The sequence below is a fragment of the Paralichthys olivaceus genome, chromosome 7 (genome assembly GCF_024713975.1).
Source record: "Paralichthys olivaceus isolate ysfri-2021 chromosome 7, ASM2471397v2, whole genome shotgun sequence".
In the NCBI taxonomy this organism is placed as follows: domain Eukaryota; kingdom Metazoa; phylum Chordata; class Actinopteri; order Pleuronectiformes; family Paralichthyidae; genus Paralichthys; species Paralichthys olivaceus.
In genome coordinates this window covers 20,677,207-20,698,153 of record NC_091099.1, presented here as the reverse complement: position 1 = coordinate 20,698,153, position 20,947 = coordinate 20,677,207, and the positions used below count along the sequence as shown (strand labels likewise).

Below are 20,947 nucleotides of genomic sequence, written 5' to 3'. Positions count from 1 at the left end.
CATCTGACAACATACACATAATATATGAATGTTCCAGTGTTAAGATTGAATCCCACTGAATTTATAGAGGTTTCTGTCCATATTGAATTGTTTCCCCACAAACACATTTTATTCGTAAATATGATTTAAAATTCAGAAGCTGGTTTTATGAGGGATATTAAAATGGTCTAAGAGCATTTAGTTTTATTTGTTCCACAACAAGCTGTAAGCTGGTACAATAATGTCATAAATATCACTGTGCTTTGAAACATGTCCACTGGTCTGTTATACTAAAAGAGAAATATTTAGCTCCTCATGGAAAAACAGACGTTTTCCATTCACCCTCACTCTCGTCTAGCCTTTGTTCTTTCTGCTCTTCTTAGTGTTTATGTGTATGAACTGGGCTCCCTGTCCTCTGTCTGTCTGAATGTCTGTCCGTCTGAACGCCTGTCTGTCTATATATCTGTCCACCTGTGTCTGTCTTCCTGTCTTTCTGTCTGTCTGTCTGTCTGTCTGTCTGTCTGTGTGTGTTTGTCTGTCTGTCTTCCTGTCTGTGTGTGTGTCTGCCTGTCTGTCTGTCTGTTCATCTGTCTGCCTGTCTGTCTCTCTGTCTGCCTGGCTGGCTGGCTTCCTTTACTCCCAGAGGCTGAGAGGCTGGAAGTGTTGTGATATAGAATACCACTGCGTGTGTGTGCGCACGTTTGTGTGTGGTGTGCGCACGTTTGTGTGTGTGTCCTTGTGCGTTGGGAGTGGCAGCTGGCAAGTCATACCCAGTGGGGGAATCATAAGGATTAGAAAACTGATCATTCTGTGTGTGTGTGTGTTCGTGTGTGTGTGTGTGTGTGTGTGTGTGTGGTGTGTGGTGTGTGGTGTGTGTGTGCGTGTGCATGGAGTGTGCGCGCATGACAGGAATATTGGGCAGATGGCATCAAGTTCCCCTCAGCTCAGTTTACTCCCTGCGGCCCTCTTCTGCCCCTGCGCAGTGTGTGTGTGTCTGGGCACACGTGCATGTGTGCTGATGTCATCTGTGTGTGTTTGTCAGGGGGTCGATGAGGTTTTACTTTCTGTCAAGGTCATTGTTCTTATGTGCACATCACAGTGGATGCATGCAGTGTGTGTTCATGTTCTGTATGTTTTAATGCCTGAATAAAAAATAGCCCTTCAGAGAGAAATAAAACACTGCTGAATAAATGTAAGTGAAATTGGATACCACGTTTGTAGTCCATTTCATAATTAAAGGCTGTCTTTGCCTCCTTTAGATGGTGCATGTTAAACTGATTTATGCTGACATGAATCTTACTGACACCCAGAGGTCAACTGTGTCACTGGAGCTGTAAAGAATTAGATATTATAAGAAACACAATAAAATTAAAGATGATAAGAGATCGCTGATGTTTACAGTGTCAAACTTAACCATAATGTTTATGATGAATAACAACATCCATATTTCAAATATGGACAAAAAATGAGCTTTGTGTTTTTTTATTCTAGATCCTCTCCATAGGAGTCCTCGACATCTTTGGTTTTGAGGATTATGAGAGCAACAGCTTTGAACAGTTCTGCATCAACTTCGCCAACGAGCGACTCCAGCACTACTTCAACCAGCACATCTTCAAATTAGAACAGGTAGAGTGATATTTCTAGATCTACTTTCCTTTCCTTTACTATCTTCTCCTTCCAGACAATGATTATTGTGCACTAGCTGATAACACAGCATTGGATTTTGTGTTTTGTTGCCAGTTTGACAATGTTATCAACTCGCAGACATTCATACATGATGATGTGCTGCACTGTGCCTTGGTGTGTGGTGACGTCAGTTGATGCACTGGCGTCACGTTATTTTGGCAGCCGCATGTTCTTAAAAATGCCTCAGTGCTTTTGTTTGATTTTGTCGATGGAGTAAAGAATTGGTGCTGAGAGCTTCAGTTTTAAATGGAGGACACAATAACTCCCTGAGTAGTGGGTTAGAGTAGAAGAAGATTGTTCATGGTGTACAAGTGTGCACAGCAAACATTTATACTCACACAAGTGAACTGATGTCGAGTGATCAGGCATGGATGGTCTTTTTACACTGCAGTCTAAAAACCTTGTAAAAAGTAAGTTAGAAGACAGGGTTGGATGATATTCAAAACATTTTTCAGTCGGCCACCATCAGCTGAACAATCTGCGATATATATTAACGCAGGCGTGTGTGCACGCACTCGTGCAGGGGCACAAGACAGTATCAGCGAATGCATGGAAGAGCTCCTTGTAAAGAAGAATACAAAATCACCTACTTGGGTTTATTTTAGGCTTTAATCTGGAAGCTGAAGGACCTGAATTTGATGGTTTGTTGTCTTTGTTCTGAATTTTAAATCATATTTACAACATTCTAGCACCACAAATAATTCCCTGTGCTATATTTGCAGATTAATTGTTGAATTAATCTGAAGGAGGTAGACCATTATATACGCAAAATAATACAACAAATTGCCCCAAAAACCACCTACTAAGGGCTCAGTCAATCGATTTACTCGTCCTGTTGCCCAACCCTATCAGAACAGAGCCTCAGCAGCTTGCAGAAAGCTTCAGTCTGGTTCGAGTAGTAGTCTTGCTGTTAACAACACAGGCCACATTTCTCCACGCTGGTTGGCAAGTGATTCTGCTTTTTAGCAACACATGACTTCTTCTGCAACAATAAGGTTGAATTGACCATCGCTTTGTGTGAGGATCTGCACCTCCACAGTCCTTTCCACTGTGTTCACTTTGTCCTCTCTGAAGCACCACCACCACCCTGCTTTCACCATGAAACGCTCTACAAAGAACCTTCCTCTGCCTCCCTGACTCTCTCCCTTACTCTTTGATCCTGCTAGTTTTTTTATTTTCCTTCCTACATTCATTCAGTGCTAAAGTTTATCTTAGTCCGGTATTACTTTTCCTCAGTCAGCCTCATGTGTTTGTGTGTGTAACTGTATCATCACAAGACAATTTGTCAGACTTCAAGCAACTCTCTCTGCTTTATTTTTCACATATGCAGTAGTACTTCCCAAGACTCTTAAAGAGACTGATTTGTAAAACTGGTGCAACTCTCCTCTAAAGCTATTTTCAGACATGACCTGCAAGTAAAATCAGGAGAATTGGCTACAGAGTTTACTCACAGTTTGCCTTTCACAACGCAGCAGGAGGTTTTCTGCACGGACGCATTCACAAGAGCATCAATTCCTCCACATTATTCAGGTGAAAGGTGGAGCAGCCGGGTGCAGCAGGCAAAGGCAGGAAGTGACATATTAATTCCACTGCAGAGATCACGTTTCTTGGGGTCAAGACACCGGCATCAGCTCTTGTCACCACAAACTCCTGACATCTTCGATGGTGTCTTCTTCGTGTACGCGCTTTTCATCTGAACACATTTGTTTTCTTTTTTTCTTGTTTGCTTCATTTTTGCATCTTTTGCATGTTAGAATTGTCATCACTTCCACTAAGTCTGATGACAGTGATCATTCGGGGTGTTTTCATAGATGTTTGGACTGTAAAAAAGTTATGTTTTAGAGTTTCAGCAGCTCTGTCAGTAATTTACTTCTCCTCTCTGTGTCTCTATCATTCGTGCTGTGCACTGCCAACCGCATCGAGCCAAACTGAGCTGGGCCCAGCACTTCTCTATGGAGTAAAAACCCTGGACAGGCCCATCAATTATCTGATTATCTTTATTATCCATCTGATTTGCCGAGTATATTTGCATGCAGTGCATGAATACATGGCCGTCTTTTGTGATACGTATATCGCGCATGTTGTTATCACCTTGATGGTATCATAATATGATTCATAGAAGAATCTGACAACCCTTTATTCTTTACTTTTCTAGTACCAGACTAACATTATCAGATTTGCAAGCAACCATGACCATGCAGGTTGATCATTCCCTTGAGTACTTTTTGCCGGATCGCCACGTCCCCCCCGACATACAGTGCAAACAGCTGCAATTATGTTGCTTGGTTAAGTTAGCACACGCACTAATCAAAGTGACAGGTCAGGAGAACTGACCAGAACAGGCTGGGTTAGAGTGCAGAAGTCCGACAGAGCTGTGCGTGTTTAATACTAAAACCTTAGCAAATAGATTTATGAGGCTATCGACATTTATTTATTTATTTTTGGTTTATGCTGAATGGCCTTGCTCTCTCTTCTTTTAATTTCATTTTTTTACCATTGCTCTTACAGTCACATGTGCTGTTAAGAGAGACGTCAGCTCCTGCATCATAACCACCACCCCCACCCACCCCCTTCCACTCAAAAGGCCTATTACTGAACCACTAATCCCTGACCAGCAGTATTATGTATTCATTATGCTCATTTATTCAGATACCAACTGCCAAACCACTTAATATTCTGCATGCGTGTTTTATTTTGTTCTCCTCATCCATGGAACAAGCCAGGGAGCTTGGAAAGAGAGAGAGCAGAGTGAGAGAGTGAGAGAGAGAGAGAGAGAGAGAGGCATGTTTTGGGGAGATAATGAATCTCTATCAGTTGGACTGTGTCACAATAGCTGTCACCTCTTGTCTCACTCTAACCAACCCGATAGGTCGTGGCAACTCAGCAAGGCGGGTCTGTAGCTGAGGGCTAACCAGTGTGGAAAAAAGAGAGCAGCGTTTCAGTAAACGAGCGCAGTGATGTGCCTTCAGATCTCGATGGAGATCACAAACTGCCGATCTGCCCACACTAATGGTTCTGTTATCTGTTTCTGACAGTCAGCCCTCAGGCCTTACACACACACATAAAAACAGTCACACACACACTGCATGCTGTAACGTGTACTGCTGCAGGTTGTGACTGTAAAAATTAACGTTGAAGCACTCTCGGGCCAATTCCTTTGTTGTACACTGAAGTTATTACAGTTTAAAGTCAAAAGAAAACATGAGACAAGAGCTCAGAATATCAGCTTTTATTCTCTGATATTTAGATCTAGATGACATTGCACCTACTCTTTGAGCCTACCCATTTTTCAAGTTTTTCAAGTATTAAAATCTGTGACTGATGGTGTTTCTAGTCTGTTGTTCAAACATTAAATAGCTCTGAATGTCTACTCTTGGTTAAAGCCTTGGGATTCACCTGTGAATACTACACTTGTTGTTAGGATAAACAAACATGTAGGCCAGTGTATTGTCAATAGGAGCATAGAAAGCCATTTTGGAGAATAGAGAAAATAGGGAAGATGAAGTAAAGTCATTGTACAATATCCTGACAAAGGAGGGAACTACTGGTGTACTGAGCAGCAGACATAGAACAGGTCGGGCAGGGACAACTGCAACCGTTGATAGCAGAAACATAGTGACATCCAGCAACCTCCCTAGGGGTTTGGTCTTCTCAGGAACCAGTCTAGAGATTGTTTGGAAGTGGTAGACCTGTGAACCCCTTAGCAATTTGTTAAAAAGGAAAAGCAAATATTGGTTTTGTTGCTTTTTTGTTACTTTATATCGAGCTGTATTTCAGAAGTCCAGCACACAAACAATAAAAAGTGACAGTACATTGAAGAACTGTTTGAGGAGGACTCACTAATGACAAGAAATACAGTAAATCTGAAGTAACCTCAGAGCATTATCACAGGCCAGGCAAACAGCCCATTCACAGGCAGGTTTAAAAAACAGTTTTATTTTGGCGTTGTCTGTCATTTTGGGTCAGCAGGTGCTCCTTGATGGTTATCTCTGTTTTGATCGGACCTCTTGAAGATTTGTTCAAATGTTATGTTCAGCTAATAAGTGTCCAAGTGCTGATGAGCTGCTCGCCCTCACAGGGCCATGCCCGATATTGTATCAGCGGAGTTCACGTTTATTATCCTTAAATCACTGGGGTCCTCCAAATCTTTGGCTCTCTGCCGCTGGTGAGTTTGTTTGACAAGACAACAGTTGAGGTGGAGTTGAGCTCCATGAGCCCCTCTGAGGCAGGTCGCTGTAGCCTCCTCATCGAGGACTGCCAGATCTCTGCTGATTTGTGTTTGTTTGAATAAAGTTGTGGGTTCATGCTACAGGCCCCCTGTGCCTTCACTTTGACGTCATAGGACAGAAAGCTCTCCACACCTTGTCTGTTGCATTGTGTTGAGTCTTTAACTGTGCTGACCTCAGATCAGCCAGCCTTCAGTTACCTTAAAAATGTTCCCAAGATTATCAAATCAAATCATAATTACGGTGCAGTAAGCTTGACCTTATTCTTGACCTTAGAATCGTTGCTGTTTGCATAACGTAAGATTATATATTAACTATATTATTAATATGTACAAGTAATTTTTAATTCACTTACAAAAACTTAGAAACCCAAGATTTTCTAACTTGAGGTCTTTTGTTTGAATGAACTGCTGAACCTTATAGATAATAATGTAAAATGTATGTTTTCCTTTTTCTTTAGCAACGTGTACAAGTGGTATCCTGTTCTTTTGCCAAAAACTGGTCTTTCACATTTATGGTGGAAAAAAATATTTAATTTGGTGTAACAACAATAATGTTCATGATTCTGATAAGTTCGGTTTTAACAGTTATTGGAATATATAAAAACTGGCTGAGACGTCACGATTGGTTCAGCTCGTGCATTGGCAGGATGACCCCCCCCACCCAGCCACCCTCGACTCTGGCACACTCCCACACTGGCTACCAAAGAACAGAGATGCTCAGATGTGACTTCATTCTCTGTGCAGTACACTATTATTTAGCTGCATCTTTACATAGAAAATAGTTGGCTGCTATATAATCGTTTAAACTCTTGTGCATATATAACCTTTAAGTATGTTTTTTGAGCTTTTAAAGACGTTGTGAGGTCTCCAGGGCTCAAAGCTGAAATCAAGATCAATGAACATTGATTTGGAAAAAGTGCGTACCACTGCTTTGTGTAAGTCAGTCTAAATTAGAAATGGTGATTTCACTAATCACCCCCTCCACCACTGTTGCCTCCAGCCAATCAGGTGGTCTTATCAGCACTGTGTGTGTTTGCCTTCAGAACAGCAGCCAAGGCAAATAGGAGCACAACAGCTCCAGCCCTCAGCTGGATGGAGGAGTCTGTGTGAGGACTGTTTACTCTGTACTTGTCTGATGGTGCTTGATTTCTCTCCTGTGTGTGAGAATGGTTTATGAAAGGGAGACAACGCATGATGGCCACCGCCTTAGGCAAATACTGTATCATATTCAATTCAGGAGATATCATCAAAACATGCAGCCAGCTTTCCCTTCATATGATAGAAGTGGGAGATTCCTGTTACCTAATGTGACTGAGTTTATCCCAGCAGTAAATGTAGAAGTATAAGAGCCAGGGAATTTTCTAAATATTTGGTTCTCCTTCTCCAATAGAAAGTGCAGATTTCTAAATTGTTGTACTTTTATTCATAGATCTCAAAAGCAATCTTGACAATTTAATGCAGATTTTTTGCAATCATACAGCCCAGCTCACCACTTGACATGTTTTGTGTGAGTCATGCTAGCTGACAGATTCCCAATTGGACTAAACCATTAACAGCAAAGCCCTCTGGGTTGAACCATTAGAACCAGTTTCAGCTCCCTTGATTGCAACACTGTTCTTTCATTCTACTGAATAAAAACATTGCTGTCATATAAAAAAGAGATGGATGCTTAAAGAGAGGAAAAAGAAAGAAGGAATACAGAGATAGCAGGAGAGACGGAGAACAACACAAAGCTCCCTCACACCTCCACACCAGGGCGCCGAGCCAAACACACCTCAAGCCAGTTAAATGCTGCACTGCATTACACAGCAGAGAACAGACGCAGAGTTGACTAATGGACAGAGGGGAGGCCACAAATCCTGACCAACCTCATCGACTGTAACAGAACGCCCTGCTTTCCTCAGAGCAGCTTTTATTGCTCACAGATTGAATTTAGACTTGGCTTTCTACATCTGTGGCTGTCGATTTTATGCCCCAATATCTGTTTTATCTCTGGCTGTTTATGTTCTCTTTGCTCACTTTAAAAGGTCAATTCACCCAAGTTACCTCCTAGTGATATCTAGCCTGCTGTGTTCTCACATCGGCTCCTCTGGAGTACCCGTGTATTTTATACTAGAGGGCACGGATGGAGAAAGACTGCAGAAACTCCAGAGGCTCTCACTCAGACATTTGCGTTCACACACACATCTGGAGAAAGTCTGGAGGATCCCTGCAGTTCAGTGCATATCTTAAAGCAGTTATAGTGACTACATCTGTAACAGAGCTTCGATGTGATGTTTATGATATTTGGGTGAAACAGAACCAACCAACTAACCAGCTCAGGATTCCCTGTTGAATGCTGACATCCAGTGCCACCTCAATCCAAAGGTTTATTAGAATAATGTGAACTACCAAACCAAAGATCTGAGCAGTAAATCCAAATTAAGCACTTGTGACGTAGTCACAGAACCTGAACCGTTGTGCTCTTGCTGTTGTCTTACTCTTGTTTTACCTGTTTTACATATCAAATGCTGAATAATTGTTTCAGCTCAGCCGCAGCAGCTAGTGTAATCAGAGGTCAAGTAAAAAGAATGTGAATCAGCTGTTTCCTAGTTGGTGGACAGTCTCACAGTCATTGTGCCGTTTGACTGGAGCGTAGCTGAGCCAGCATCTGTGCGTGCTTCCCATACTGAGTCACAGCTTTCTTGCGGCTCTGTCTGCTGGGCCGACCTGTTCCCATAAATATGCATGTGTGCAGTAAAATCGCTGATGTGTTTGTGCGCCTCTCTCTTTATCAATGTGTCCGCATCTTATTGTCTACTCCGACCCAACACGCTTTCACAAACTCTCTCACAGGCACAACAAAGCCAGACAGATGAGCTGAGTCAGTCATCAGTCAGTGTTGAGTTAGATAAAAGCACTCACTTCAAACTTTTTCACAGCCCTGTTTTTGGTTCTGCCTCATCATCTCTGAGCATTGGAGTTAAACATACCACATGTTCTGAACGCCTTCAAAAAAGTTCTCTAGTTGCTGCTTTGAATACTTTACCCCTGTCTCATAATACACACATGCACAGTCCTATCTGCAGCTGGGTCAGTTCCAGTCATTTTACACATTCCTGCGCATGGAGGTTGTTTTGTGACTGAAACTCGAAGAAGTTTCTTACCCTCTCACCTCCGAATACCTGGCCTCTGCATGGCATTATGGGAGTTCCTGTCGGAGTGTTTGTTTTGAAAGGTCACAGAAATTGTGAGATGCAGTTTCTAGGAAGGTGTGGAGAGGAGGTGCTTTAAGACTCTGGCAAGAAGTTTATTTGAGGCACACTAACAAATGAAGGGCGGCAATTTGGTTGGCAATGTAATTGGGAATGAGTATTTATGGTTTCCAGAGCATGATCCCAAAGTGCACGTCTTAAAAAAAAAAAAATCAATAAATAACATTTTGGAGCCCACTTGTTTTTGTTTTATTTAAAATGTAATATTTTTGTGATTTGAACAATTCTGTGTTAGAATCTCTCTCTTCTGCTCCCTCTTAACTTTCTCATGTAAAGCTCTTTGTGACTTCTGTTTTGCAAAGTTCTAAATAAATAAAGTTTGCTCACTTTTGACGAGCACCAATATCAGGTCAACATTTACCTTCAGAGACAGTTTGCTATCATACATTTGATATGGTATATTGGGAACCTGAATCCTTCACATAGCTCTGCCTGTAGGGGTCCCTTTTAAACTATTTAAAGAATAACACATTCTCACTCCCAACTCAATAAACACATTCATAGGCTAATATGGAACAAAAAGAGACCTCAGGCTCAATCTAAATGATGTAAAGCACATGGGACAACGGTGTTCAGGGTATGTTCAAATCCACTTAACTACTTTAGCAGCAACACAGAAGGTGGCTGCACCAGGGGCACATGCTTTGTACTTGGGTCTCCTATGGCACTCAGGAGGGCACGTATCTCTTCCAAGGCCCACCAGTCGTTTTAAATTCAATCGAGCTGCACTTTTCTTGAGGAAAATCGCCAACATGTTGAAAAGCACCCTATCTTGCAACGTTAAAGTGGGAAAAAAAGAACATCCTGGATCCGGTTCCACACTAAAATGTAGTGGGTTCTTCCCTGACCCATACTGCATGTAGTATTTGCCTAATCTTGCTTACAAACAAAGAGACAATGCAATGCTTTCACCCACCATTTTCATGTGTGCTATCACTTGGGTTAGTGGTGGGTTGCTAATATCAGGGTCAATTTTTCAGGAAGTAATAGAGAACACTTCTCTGTTTCACTCATGTGAGCAGAGCCTCTGTGTGTGTGTGTGTGTGTGTGTGTGTGTGTGTGTGCACGAGTGTACACGTCTTGCGCACTTGCCTATTAGCAAATATGCACTAACAAATGCACCTGAGCGCCCCTCATTGTAAGATCAACAAACCCATGGGTGCAAGTGCATTATTTAAACAATGTGGACAGGGAAATGAGAACTGTGTCTGAAGCTGTCAGAGACACTTGTGTTGCCTCACTTTTTTGCCTTGGTGTAAGATAGTGAGTAAAATACTCAACCCTGCAGCGGCCAAAGAAGTGGGGGGGTATGACATCATTGAAACTGCTCGGTTAGGATCAGCAGTAACTTTAGTGGAATTCAACTTTTGAAGCTAAATGGAAACACATTCGATTTTGCTGGCTGCTTACACCATAACCAGAAATATTTCAGTTACAGAAGCTGACACATTAGGTTCTCTCTTTCTCTACCTTCTGTCTGATTGTGAAATGTATTGATAGAAAGCAAGACCTCATGTGCTATGCTCCATATGTTGGCATCGTCATTGCTGTTGATCCTGTTTAAAACAAAGGAAATTGGAATTCTGGCTGGAATCCCAAAAAATGTCTGTAGACAGCTGTGATCCCCAGAGGTTTGGCCTTATGGTTTTTTTTGTAACCCCCCCTTTGCTTCAGCGTGACCAACAGCACAACATACTCATTTCTATCAAAGGCAGTGAAATGTTTATATTCCTCAGTGGAGCATTTTGACAGCATTGCACACATGATATGACATCATCTGAGAGCCAGATTGTGATAAAAAAATATGTTTGCACACTGAAGCTTCTCAGATGTGGACAGGGAAAAGCTTCTCTTTTGTTTCCAAATACTTTCAGTGCTTTTCTTCTACTACTGGAAATGCTTTAATAATAAAACAATGAGAAGTATCATATTCTAAAGAATTATTTTTACTCTTGAATCAGTTTCGTTATGTATTGGCCTGATGCACCACCCTCCTTGTGTTCAGTTCAGCTCAGTGGATTGCTGGTGCTGACCCTCGGAGGAAGTGTTGCTGTGTGTGCATGCTCCTTTTTAACCGTCCACCAGTAAGACACACTGAAACCTGCTAAGCTACTGGGACAGGAACTGCTTACATACCTTTGTCAAACAGTAGCTTTCCAGGGAGAGGACAGCGTTAAACATGTACCACCCCTTCCACTTCTTTCACTTACTTTTCATCCCAGCTCCTTGTGATCATTGGCCCCCAGGGGCACATAGACGTTACCATCTGACAGTGGTTTAACTGACAACCAACAAACAGCCAGGTGTTTTCATGGTGGGGATTCAGGTTTTTAGTCCTGGGAAAGGGTTGCCTAGAAGAATAAATCCCCCCTCAGGATGTGTGAGCAGTGTGTGTGTCAATAAACTGCTTGCTTTTCTTTTTGGCATCCATGTTATCTGCTTAGAGTGTCCACACTACACTGTGTGACCTACCTGTCTCAGGAACTTCTCCTGCGTGTGAGCTGCGCTGCTCTTCTTGAGAGTTGGGGTCATCGCCTATTTTCTGTGCATACTGCAGGCGGTTCACAGTAAAAGCACTCTGGTGTTTTTATCAACAGAATCTGTTCATTTGTTTTCACAAGATTTTCATTCTATACATATTTATTATAGACTGTCCTGTCCCGGCATTTAGTTGAGTACATAGGACACATTTATTCGAGGAAATACACCAGAAACCGTGTGTAGCAGCCAAGGCATCAGTCCTGTCTTTTCTTCCCGCTGTGAACTTGCCTTTGACTCCCTGTTTGTCCCTTTGTTACTGCTTGGTGACAAACAATAGACTATTGTGCTCCAGTTGTATATGTGTGAGGCATTTTTATTAAGGGAAAGATCAAAAATAATCCATAGGGTCAACTGTGACTTTTTTCCTTCCTTTTCCTTCCTTCAGCTTCCACAGCAGTTCTGGTTCTGACCCCTCTCTGTGTTTCCCCTGCAGGAGGAGTACAGGTCAGAGGGCATCACCTGGCACAACATCGACTACATCGATAACAGTGGCTGCATCAATCTCATCAGCAAGAAACCGACAGCTCTGTTCCACCTGCTGGATGAGGAGTGCAAGTACGCAATCTACTGCAGCTGATGCTTTAAGAAGCAGCAGTTTGCCACACACACTAACTCTGAATGGGAGTTGTATGTTTTTCATTAGGATTTTATACAATGATTACACATTTGGGAGTTATATATATATATAATGATATTTTAATTAAATCACAACTGAATTCTCTTAATATTGCGACTTTCTTCTCAATAACGACTCTCAAGAATTATTTTTTATTATTATGGCTTTAATCACTCGTAGTTGTGGCGGAGCCTACTACTGTGCTGAGGGTAAATCCATCGTAAGACGAATCACTGTCCTGGTTACTTAAACAGTATTCATAAATCAAATGAAATCATAACAATCAGATTAAAGATCAGATCAGCCACATGGTTTGCCGAGGGAAGGTTGTGTTTGCATCAGATCACATCCTAAGATACCTGATTAATTGGATTTGTAAACTTCAACTTGAAACCAACTTGAATCTTGAGTGTTGCAATGTTTTTATGACTATACTAAAAACACAGTTTTCAATTATGCCTGACATTTTACCGTAAGAAAAACCTTTTTCATTGTAGCAAACTTTGTTTCAATGACCTTTTAATCACTGATGCACAAACAGCATTTTTATACCTAACTGGTGAATCCAAGAGACAAACTGCTCCCTCTGCATTCCTTTTGATTATTAGTATGGTTGATACCAATGCTGGGATTCCTACCAGGACTAAACTTAACATAAAGACCATGCCGATTCCTCCACCAGCATCTCTGGAACCTGTTAAAATTATTTTTCTCCCCTCTCTATCTATTGTGAAACGCTCTCCTCCTGCAGGTCAGCACTCTGCCTCTATGTCTCTCTCTATGTCTCCATAAATCAATTCCAGTGCTCTCCCACTCCCCTTGCGTAAAAACATCAAGCAGTACACACGCAGCCATATTTATCTGCGTTAGCTGTCATCATACTTGCCACTTAGCATAACTGGTTCATCTGGATCTAATAACGCCTGGAATGGAAGAAATGGTGTGTGTACAGTATATGCTGTGTGTGTGTAGGAGGAAAACCACTTTTTTAGAATAAGGATCAAAGGAGATCTCTAAAGAAAAAAAATGAGAGGGAGCAGGAACTCTCTTGGGGTTTATGCTGCCACAGGAAGGATCTTCATACTAAACGATGACACAAGAAAAGATGCTTAGAGATCTCATCCTTCACTGTTAGCGGAGCTCACCGAGCTCCAGGGCCTCTGGAGAAGTGGATTAAGTTACTGCAGGATAGGGGGCGAGTGTGGGGGGTTCATTTGTACAGTACCAAGCTATGACCCCCCCTGTGGATACACTTGAGGCAGAAATGTGTTTCAGTGGTTGTAGAGAGGAGAGGTTTAGATGACATGAAACAGGCACTTTGGAATGTTCCAGACAACCGAGGTCAACGGTGAAGAGGTGAAATAACCATGCAGCAAAGGTGGAAACAACAAAACCAATGTGAAAGTAGAGGCACTGTAAATCTAAGTTGTAACACTAAATCTAAACAAGGATTTTGGAAACGGAGCTGGAGAATTGGACCTGTAGCCTTTTCTTAAATTCACACAAGGTGCTCCTAATAAATGCAGGTCATCAGAAAATCTCAGTAACATTAGAGACAACTCTCCCATTTTAAATCATTCTTGGGGAGACACTGTGTCCTTCTTGTTGCAAGTAGGTGGCACTATGACAGAATTAAATAAAATTAGTAATTTGAAATGATTACTACAAATACTACTACTACAAATAATAAAAACAAATAAAAGAGTAAAAATTCTGAACATGTGAACATGTTAAATTTAAGCATGAGCACCCATTGCCAACCAATATATAAAAAAATAATATAAATATATAAAAACACAAAAATAACACCAAAGCAATCTTACCAGAGCTGAAATTCACAGATTTTCTTTCAGCGCTTTCTTGAAGGACTCTTTTCTGTTATTAATTAATCTGTTATTAACACAATCAAGGCAGAAAAACCTCTTCACAGAACAGTTTGCTTCATTAGTTTACCAGCTTTACCAGCTACCAGTACTGACTTGATTTGTCACATGTCAACAAGAACCGCTTCATTTTAGTTTTTCTCTGCCATATATATGTTCTATACAACAGTTTGCATAAATATCTAAAGACTTGACTTTAATTTATCGTTTACTGTTGGTGTGTTCAAGATACATTTTTGAATCTCTCTGATGTCATTTTGATTCTTTGTGGTTTGAACCTGAAACTGAAAAAATCTCTGTTGGTCTAGTTTCCCTCAGGCTTCCAATCAGACCTTGCTGGACAAGTTCAAGCGTCAGCATGAAGGAAACAGCTACATCGAGTTCCCTGCTGTCATGGAGCCTGCCTTCATCATCAGACACTACGCTGGTAAAGTCAAGTATGGAGTCAAGGTGAGACCCAAGTTCTGGTGAGAATGTCCATCGGTTAAATGTGTTTGATGCATTTACAGATTTACCAATGATACTGTAAACAGCCGCAAGGGGGACACTTTGGTGGACATCCTGTTTCTATAAAGAGACATTTATTAATGTGTAAACACAACTGAAACCAGAACTCTTTCATTTACCCCTAGTGATGCGACAAAAAAATGAGTTCTAACCCAGCAGGTTCAGGCACTGGTCCTTGGACCCTGCAGCAGACCTACCTGTTGTTCTGTCGACCTATTTTTCCAGCCAAATCTAATTCTCTGTCGTCGTCTCCCCCCGAGCTGCGTTTTGATAAGAAGCACATGTGCTGGGAGGGCCGAGCATATTGTTGTTTGACTCTATAATATAAATCTGTAACAGTCAGTCGTTGTGGATGTGGAGAGGCACTGTATCCCGCATCGACTGAGAGCCAAGGAGTTGTTTGGTGTGAAAAGTGTAGTGAGAAGCGCAGTCGTGAAATGTGTTTGTGAAATCTGCACACAGCTGACTGGCATCACATGGAGAGAGAATATGTTCTAGGGTTTATAGTTTGTTATCATAGCACAGCATTGGTCAGAAGATCCAGTTACTGGGGCAGAAGAAGAGGTGATGGTTTCTGCAGTCATATGTGTGGGAGAGAAACATTTCTTTATATTTAATGTAAAGAAGTGAAAGACTCGTCTCTTGAGCCAAACATAGATATTAAAGGAACAGTTCAACATTTGTTGTCTTGCTCGATAATATTACTGACATTGATGACTGTAAGTGATGAGCTACAGAGTGCCAGTTGCCTGTTTATTCATATTGTATTAAAACTGAAGGAATTGCGTATCCAAATCCCACCTAATTCACTGCACTTTCTTAGGCCGTAACTATACATGCCAGAGATATGTGAGCCGCAGTGAAAAGACACATGCCAAGTGCAAAGCTGATAAGATGAACGGGTCTTGAGATGTGCGTTTCACATACAGATGGAAGATTTCTGAGTCAGTGGATAAATTGATGTGATCCACTCTCCTGCTGTATAAATAATGTGGACATAGAACCAGCAGCTGGTTATCTTGGCATAGCATAAAGTCAGTAAACAGGGAAACTGTCCAGCCTTATACCAGCTCCACTAAAGCTCACTAACCATTTGTTTCATTGATACAAAAACCAACAGTAAAATTAAAAGTCGTGGTTTTACAGGGGTCACCTCTCTGATGAAGGAGGTCTGGATCCTGCTTCTGCTTCTTTCTTTTTGCATGTTGCATTTCTCCAACAGTCAGCACAGACACACTCAGGAAACATGGATGTTGAGTCGAAGGGTTATGCCCTCGTCCAACCATTTGTGTAACTTCCTGATGATCTGACATTTACTTCCATCTGTGATTGGTCATCGTGGAGGAGAGAGAGCGATCGGATCGTTTACCCTCTTCCTCTTTTGCTCTGTTTGTTGTTTGTAGCTTTCCGTGTCACTTTTCACATTAGCAACCAAGTGCAGAACTATGAATGATAGAGCTGTGGTGTTTACACAACACTGAGAAAAAAAAGAGAAGAAGCTCCTTTTCAAAATGTCAAACTATTCCTTTAACTGTGGAGTAACAGCAGTTAAATGTTCGCCTGTAAATAGTTGTAATATTTGTAAAATCTGCTGCCAACTGGCTTTCCACTGTTTAATTCACAATAAAAGGCTCAGCACCAACAGTAACTTCTGTTTTTGCTGATTTGAGTGGATGACTGTCCGTCTGTGGATGATTTTTCTGTCTATGATGTTGTGATACACACACTATATCAATGAGAGCCTGAGGATGCAGAAACATCTTAACTTCATTATGATGATACAAACTTTACGGGATGCACGTGTCTCTCGTTCACTCAGGACTTCAGGGAGAAGAACACCGACCACATGCGACCCGATGTAGTGGCCTTGCTGAAGAGTAGCAAGAACGCCTTCATCTGTGGCCTGATGGGAATCGACCCTGTGGCGACTTTCCGCTGGGCCGTGTTGCGAGCTTACTTCAGAGCCCTGGTGGCTTTCAGGGAGGCCGGCCGCAAACACACCGACAAAAAAACTGGTGAGCAAAGGTCGATAAATCCAGAATGTGACAGCAGCCTACAGGAAAAATCCTCAGTCAATTACAGTTACTATAGTAACTATAGTTAAACACTATTACCTGTCAAAGTTCATGCAGTGTCATTTATTTAGCATGAAACATATTTTTGTATTGTAATTATAATTATACTACAGCTTTGTGTCACATTATCTGCTTAAACAATTAGTCCATTAATTAGTTAGTAAGTAAAAAGGCTCAACAACTGGTTATCTAGACTTTTTCTTCTATGTTTTATATCATTGTTGGTGGAATATCTTTGTATTTTTCAATAAAAACACATTTTATTTGAGGACACTCCTTTTCACTCAAGAAAATTGCAAAGGCACCTTTCTTTTTCTTTTTACATTTTTAGAAATTCAACAGCCAATTTATCCCTCAAAAAATGTCTATAATTCCTGAGCTGTGGCCCTAATTACTGTTAAATTATTTTAAACCCAAAATAAACTAATTAGTCCTCCTGTATTTTGTTAGAAATATGAATGGCTTGTTTTTTTTTTTATCTTGTTTTGTCCCATCAAATGCTCTAGTGGGACCGTTTCCCAATAGACGATCTGAACCACTAAACACCCTCTTGCTGTAAACTAACTGAGCTACAATTCATTACTGTAGAGAAAGCTACGCTCTGTACTGTGAGGTCCAAATTCCTGTTTTAATGGGGCCAAGAACAACAGGGTGTGTTTACAGAGGTGAGGAGATGTGCTTCTGCTGTTAATGATGATGATGATGGGGAGGAGGAGGAGGGGGTTTCATCTTCTTCTCCTGTGTTTATTTACATTAACTGAAGAACGTTGCAGTGCAGTGTTTGAAAAGGTCACCACTGACTTATCTCAGAGGGTTTTGTGTCTTTTCTTTAACCCCTTTTTTAATGTTTATGGAATTTAAATCTTTTAATTTGTTCTGCAAGAAAATGCAGATGCTTCATTTCAAACATTAAGTCTCCTTGTCCCTTTCTTTTTCTCTCTCTCTCTCTCTCTCTGTCTTTCTCTGTCCCTCTCTCATTGTTTTAGCAAACGATGCAGCAGTTCCCTGTACTGTTGTCAAAACTGTCGACAGCTTCAGTTTCCTCCACCACCCGGTTCACCAGAGGAGCCTTGAGATCCTTCAAAGATGCAAAGATGAGAAATACAGTAAGTTCTTCCAAAAAACACAAGCCCCTCTGCCCCATGTTGTGCACGAATAGTAAAACTGATTGTTATTTGGACTTTTTATGGCATCATGTATCTTGGTAGGAAATTGTTTTCACCTTCTAGTTAAGACGGTCCACTCAAGGTGAAAGCACCTCATAATATGTTTCTGCAAACAGGAGGTGGACGACACAACTAAGAGAAAAGCAAAACGTGCTTCTGTTCAGTCACAACCCTTCAAAGTATCGACACATAGTGAAACCACTTTGAATGAGCAGGGATAAATACATCACATACAATTATATACAATACATTTAAAATAAATAAAAGATTATTTAAAATAGATAAAACATTGCAATTTTTTTAACCTGTCCTTCAGCCTGATTAGTTTCTTTTTCAAAATTTTGTGAGTGTGTGTTTTATTTGAAATGATCACAGTATGTTTTTGGGATAAAGAAAGCTAAGTATTAAATCCGCCTCAATTTGAATCTGAATTGTGACTTTCCTTTTTATTTGCTGGGAGAAACGAATACTTTCCCAATATTAGATCTCTTCTGATTTTCAGCCTCAGTGAGCTGCATTTATTACAGCTGTTAATAGGACATTAGTAATCAGACATCTTGGTCTCTCTGCGTGCTGCTCAGACTGACTCACTGAGAAGCAAAGCTTATCAGCAGACTTATCAGCACGGACGAGTGATCAGACAAATGAATCAGCCCAATGTGGACCAGCAGTGTTTAATGAAACCCCTGGAATCTCTCCATTTTATGCTCATCCTTGATCATGTGTTACTGATAACCATGTGTTTGTGTGCTTGAGTTTGTCATCATGTGCCTACACGTCCGAGTTCATGCATACAAGTTGTGCGTCATTGTGTTTGCAAAACAGCCGTTTGCTTTCACGCACATAACTCCACTGAACAGCTGTCGCCATTGAAACTGATTTTCAAGGAAATTCTCTGGAGATTTTCCTGTGTTAAAGGGAGACTCCACTGATTTCACACACTGGCATCAGTGTTGTAGTCATGGCTAGTACCACTCAGCCTGTTAAAACAGCTGTATGATGTGTTCTGTGGCTCTGGAGGAGCAGTTCTGAGATGCAAATGGGAATTCTTGTATCATCATAAACTGATGGCATGGGGCTGGAAAGATGCGGGCATGCACCAGACTTTCTAACTAAAAGACACCCAGTTATTATTATTATAGGGACTACGCTTTGGTATATAACCTCCCACATCAATTTCAGTCATCCAGGGTTTTTTCTTTTCAACATTATGGAAATGTAGCCCTGCACTGATTAATCCCTCAGTCAGTAGACAAAGCAACAATCACAACTTGCCCAGTTAGATCAATACATTGGATTGGTTTAAAAAAGTACAGTTGTAGTTTTTGGAATTATTTTCTGCGAAAAGTATGATGAGGAGATTAACACCACCAGAGTTGCCAGACTCCAGGGAGTAGCTGCTCCCAGCCAAGACATAGTCTGGCACATATCCCCTCATAAAACAGCACACTATCATTTGTACATTATTAACTGTTTTAATCCAACAAGAAAAAGGTATAGTATTCAGTGTGAGTTAAGAGGTGGTGGTATGTATGGGTTGTTATTTTTATAGTCTTCCAGTTTAAGCTGTTGCTTTCACAGGGTGGTATTAGTCAGCTCTTAACACAGAAGTAAATAAGTGTGTTTAGAAATGTAATTCTGTGACTGTGCGTGTGTGTGTGTGTGTGTGTGTGTGTGTGCGTGCGCGTGTGTGTGCGCGTGTGTGTGTGTGTGTGTGTGTGTGAGCTCTTGCAATAAGTTATTGCATAGTAAAAGCAGTGAGTTTAAATTTTAACAAGAGAACACCCAGCTCATTAGCCGCTTGTTTTTATATGTAATGTCTCCATGTGAATTAATGTTCCACTGCAAAACCACTAAGGTAAGGAACATGCACACACACACACACACACACACACACACACACACACACACACACACACAACCTAATATCTTAGTGAGGACATTCATTAGCATAATTCAATCCTAATCCTAACCATCTTGACCTAAAACAAATAAACAATAAACCTATTTGAGTTGTCAGAGTTTAAAACCCTCTTTGGGACTACCTACTAAAATAACTTCTTAAGGTCATAATGCCTTGACCAATCCATCATCCAGTTCTCCTTTTCTCCTTCCATCCAGGTATCACAAGAAAGAATCCCCGCACTCCTCTGTCCGATCTTCAAGGCACCAACGCCCTGAATGAGAAAGCCAGCTGGTGAGTCACAATATAAAAGACTGATATTAACATTAGAGTTTAAAAGATAGGACACTGATTATATCACCAAGTTTGTTTTTTCTTTTACATAAATGCATGACATAAAGAAGAACATTCATTCACTTAAACCTTAAACAGGAACCTGCATAAAATGCACTGTAACATTTCTATCACACTTCATTCTTTTAATAGAAAAGAATACAACCTCAGATTTGTTTATGTTGTGGAAGGTTTTATGACATCCAACATTTACTATCTCTGATGCAGACAAAGAGACCGTCTGGACGGAATAGATTGTCTTGCTGCCTGCTTGAGTTAATGGATGTGGACAACGTTGAATCAAGTGACGTTGTGAGACCAATAACTGTTTCTCCGTCCCCCTGCAGGGATGGCTATGGCGTTGGCTGCAACGGTCGCAGCTCCAGGTCGAGTCGTCTGTCCTCAACAGGAAGTCCCGCCCTGGAGGAAGACGGGATCTTCCTCAACTCGACCAACAGCAAGCTCCTGGAGAGAGCTCAGGGTATCCTAATGTGAGTACCGGTGTTTAACTGTTGATACTGATTCCAACTAGAGCTGCAGCTATCGATTATTTTAGTCCTTGAGTGTTGACACCGGCGAGTTATAATACACAAGAGTTATTCTGTCCACAGCAGGTTGTCCATGCTAGACACAGTGACCATTTAGCAGTATATAGTTCTGTGAAATGAACAGGATTGTTTTGTAATTTAATTATTCAAGTAACTTGAGTAATCATTGCAGCCCTAATTCCAACACAGGTACTGGATGTATGTCAGATAAAATATCTAATTAATCTG

General features: G+C 41.1%; 1 protein-coding gene across 25 annotated transcripts in view; it reads left to right on the top strand.

Moving 5' to 3' along the window:
• LOC109624416 (unconventional myosin-IXAa-like) overlaps positions 1-20,947 on the top strand; it is a 137,870-nt gene that overhangs the window by 95,896 nt on the left and 21,027 nt on the right. For all 25 annotated transcript variants that reach the window (XM_069528343.1, XM_069528345.1, XM_069528346.1 and 22 more), the window contains 7 exons: positions 1,471-1,605; positions 12,122-12,243; positions 14,496-14,637; positions 16,514-16,709; positions 17,756-17,875; positions 20,057-20,132; positions 20,519-20,662. In XM_069528343.1, the coding sequence (XP_069384444.1) occupies positions 1,471-1,605; positions 12,122-12,243; positions 14,496-14,637; positions 16,514-16,709; positions 17,756-17,875; positions 20,057-20,132; positions 20,519-20,662 (935 nt within the window). The remainder of the gene's footprint in view (positions 1-1,470; positions 1,606-12,121; positions 12,244-14,495; positions 14,638-16,513; positions 16,710-17,755; positions 17,876-20,056; positions 20,133-20,518; positions 20,663-20,947) is intronic.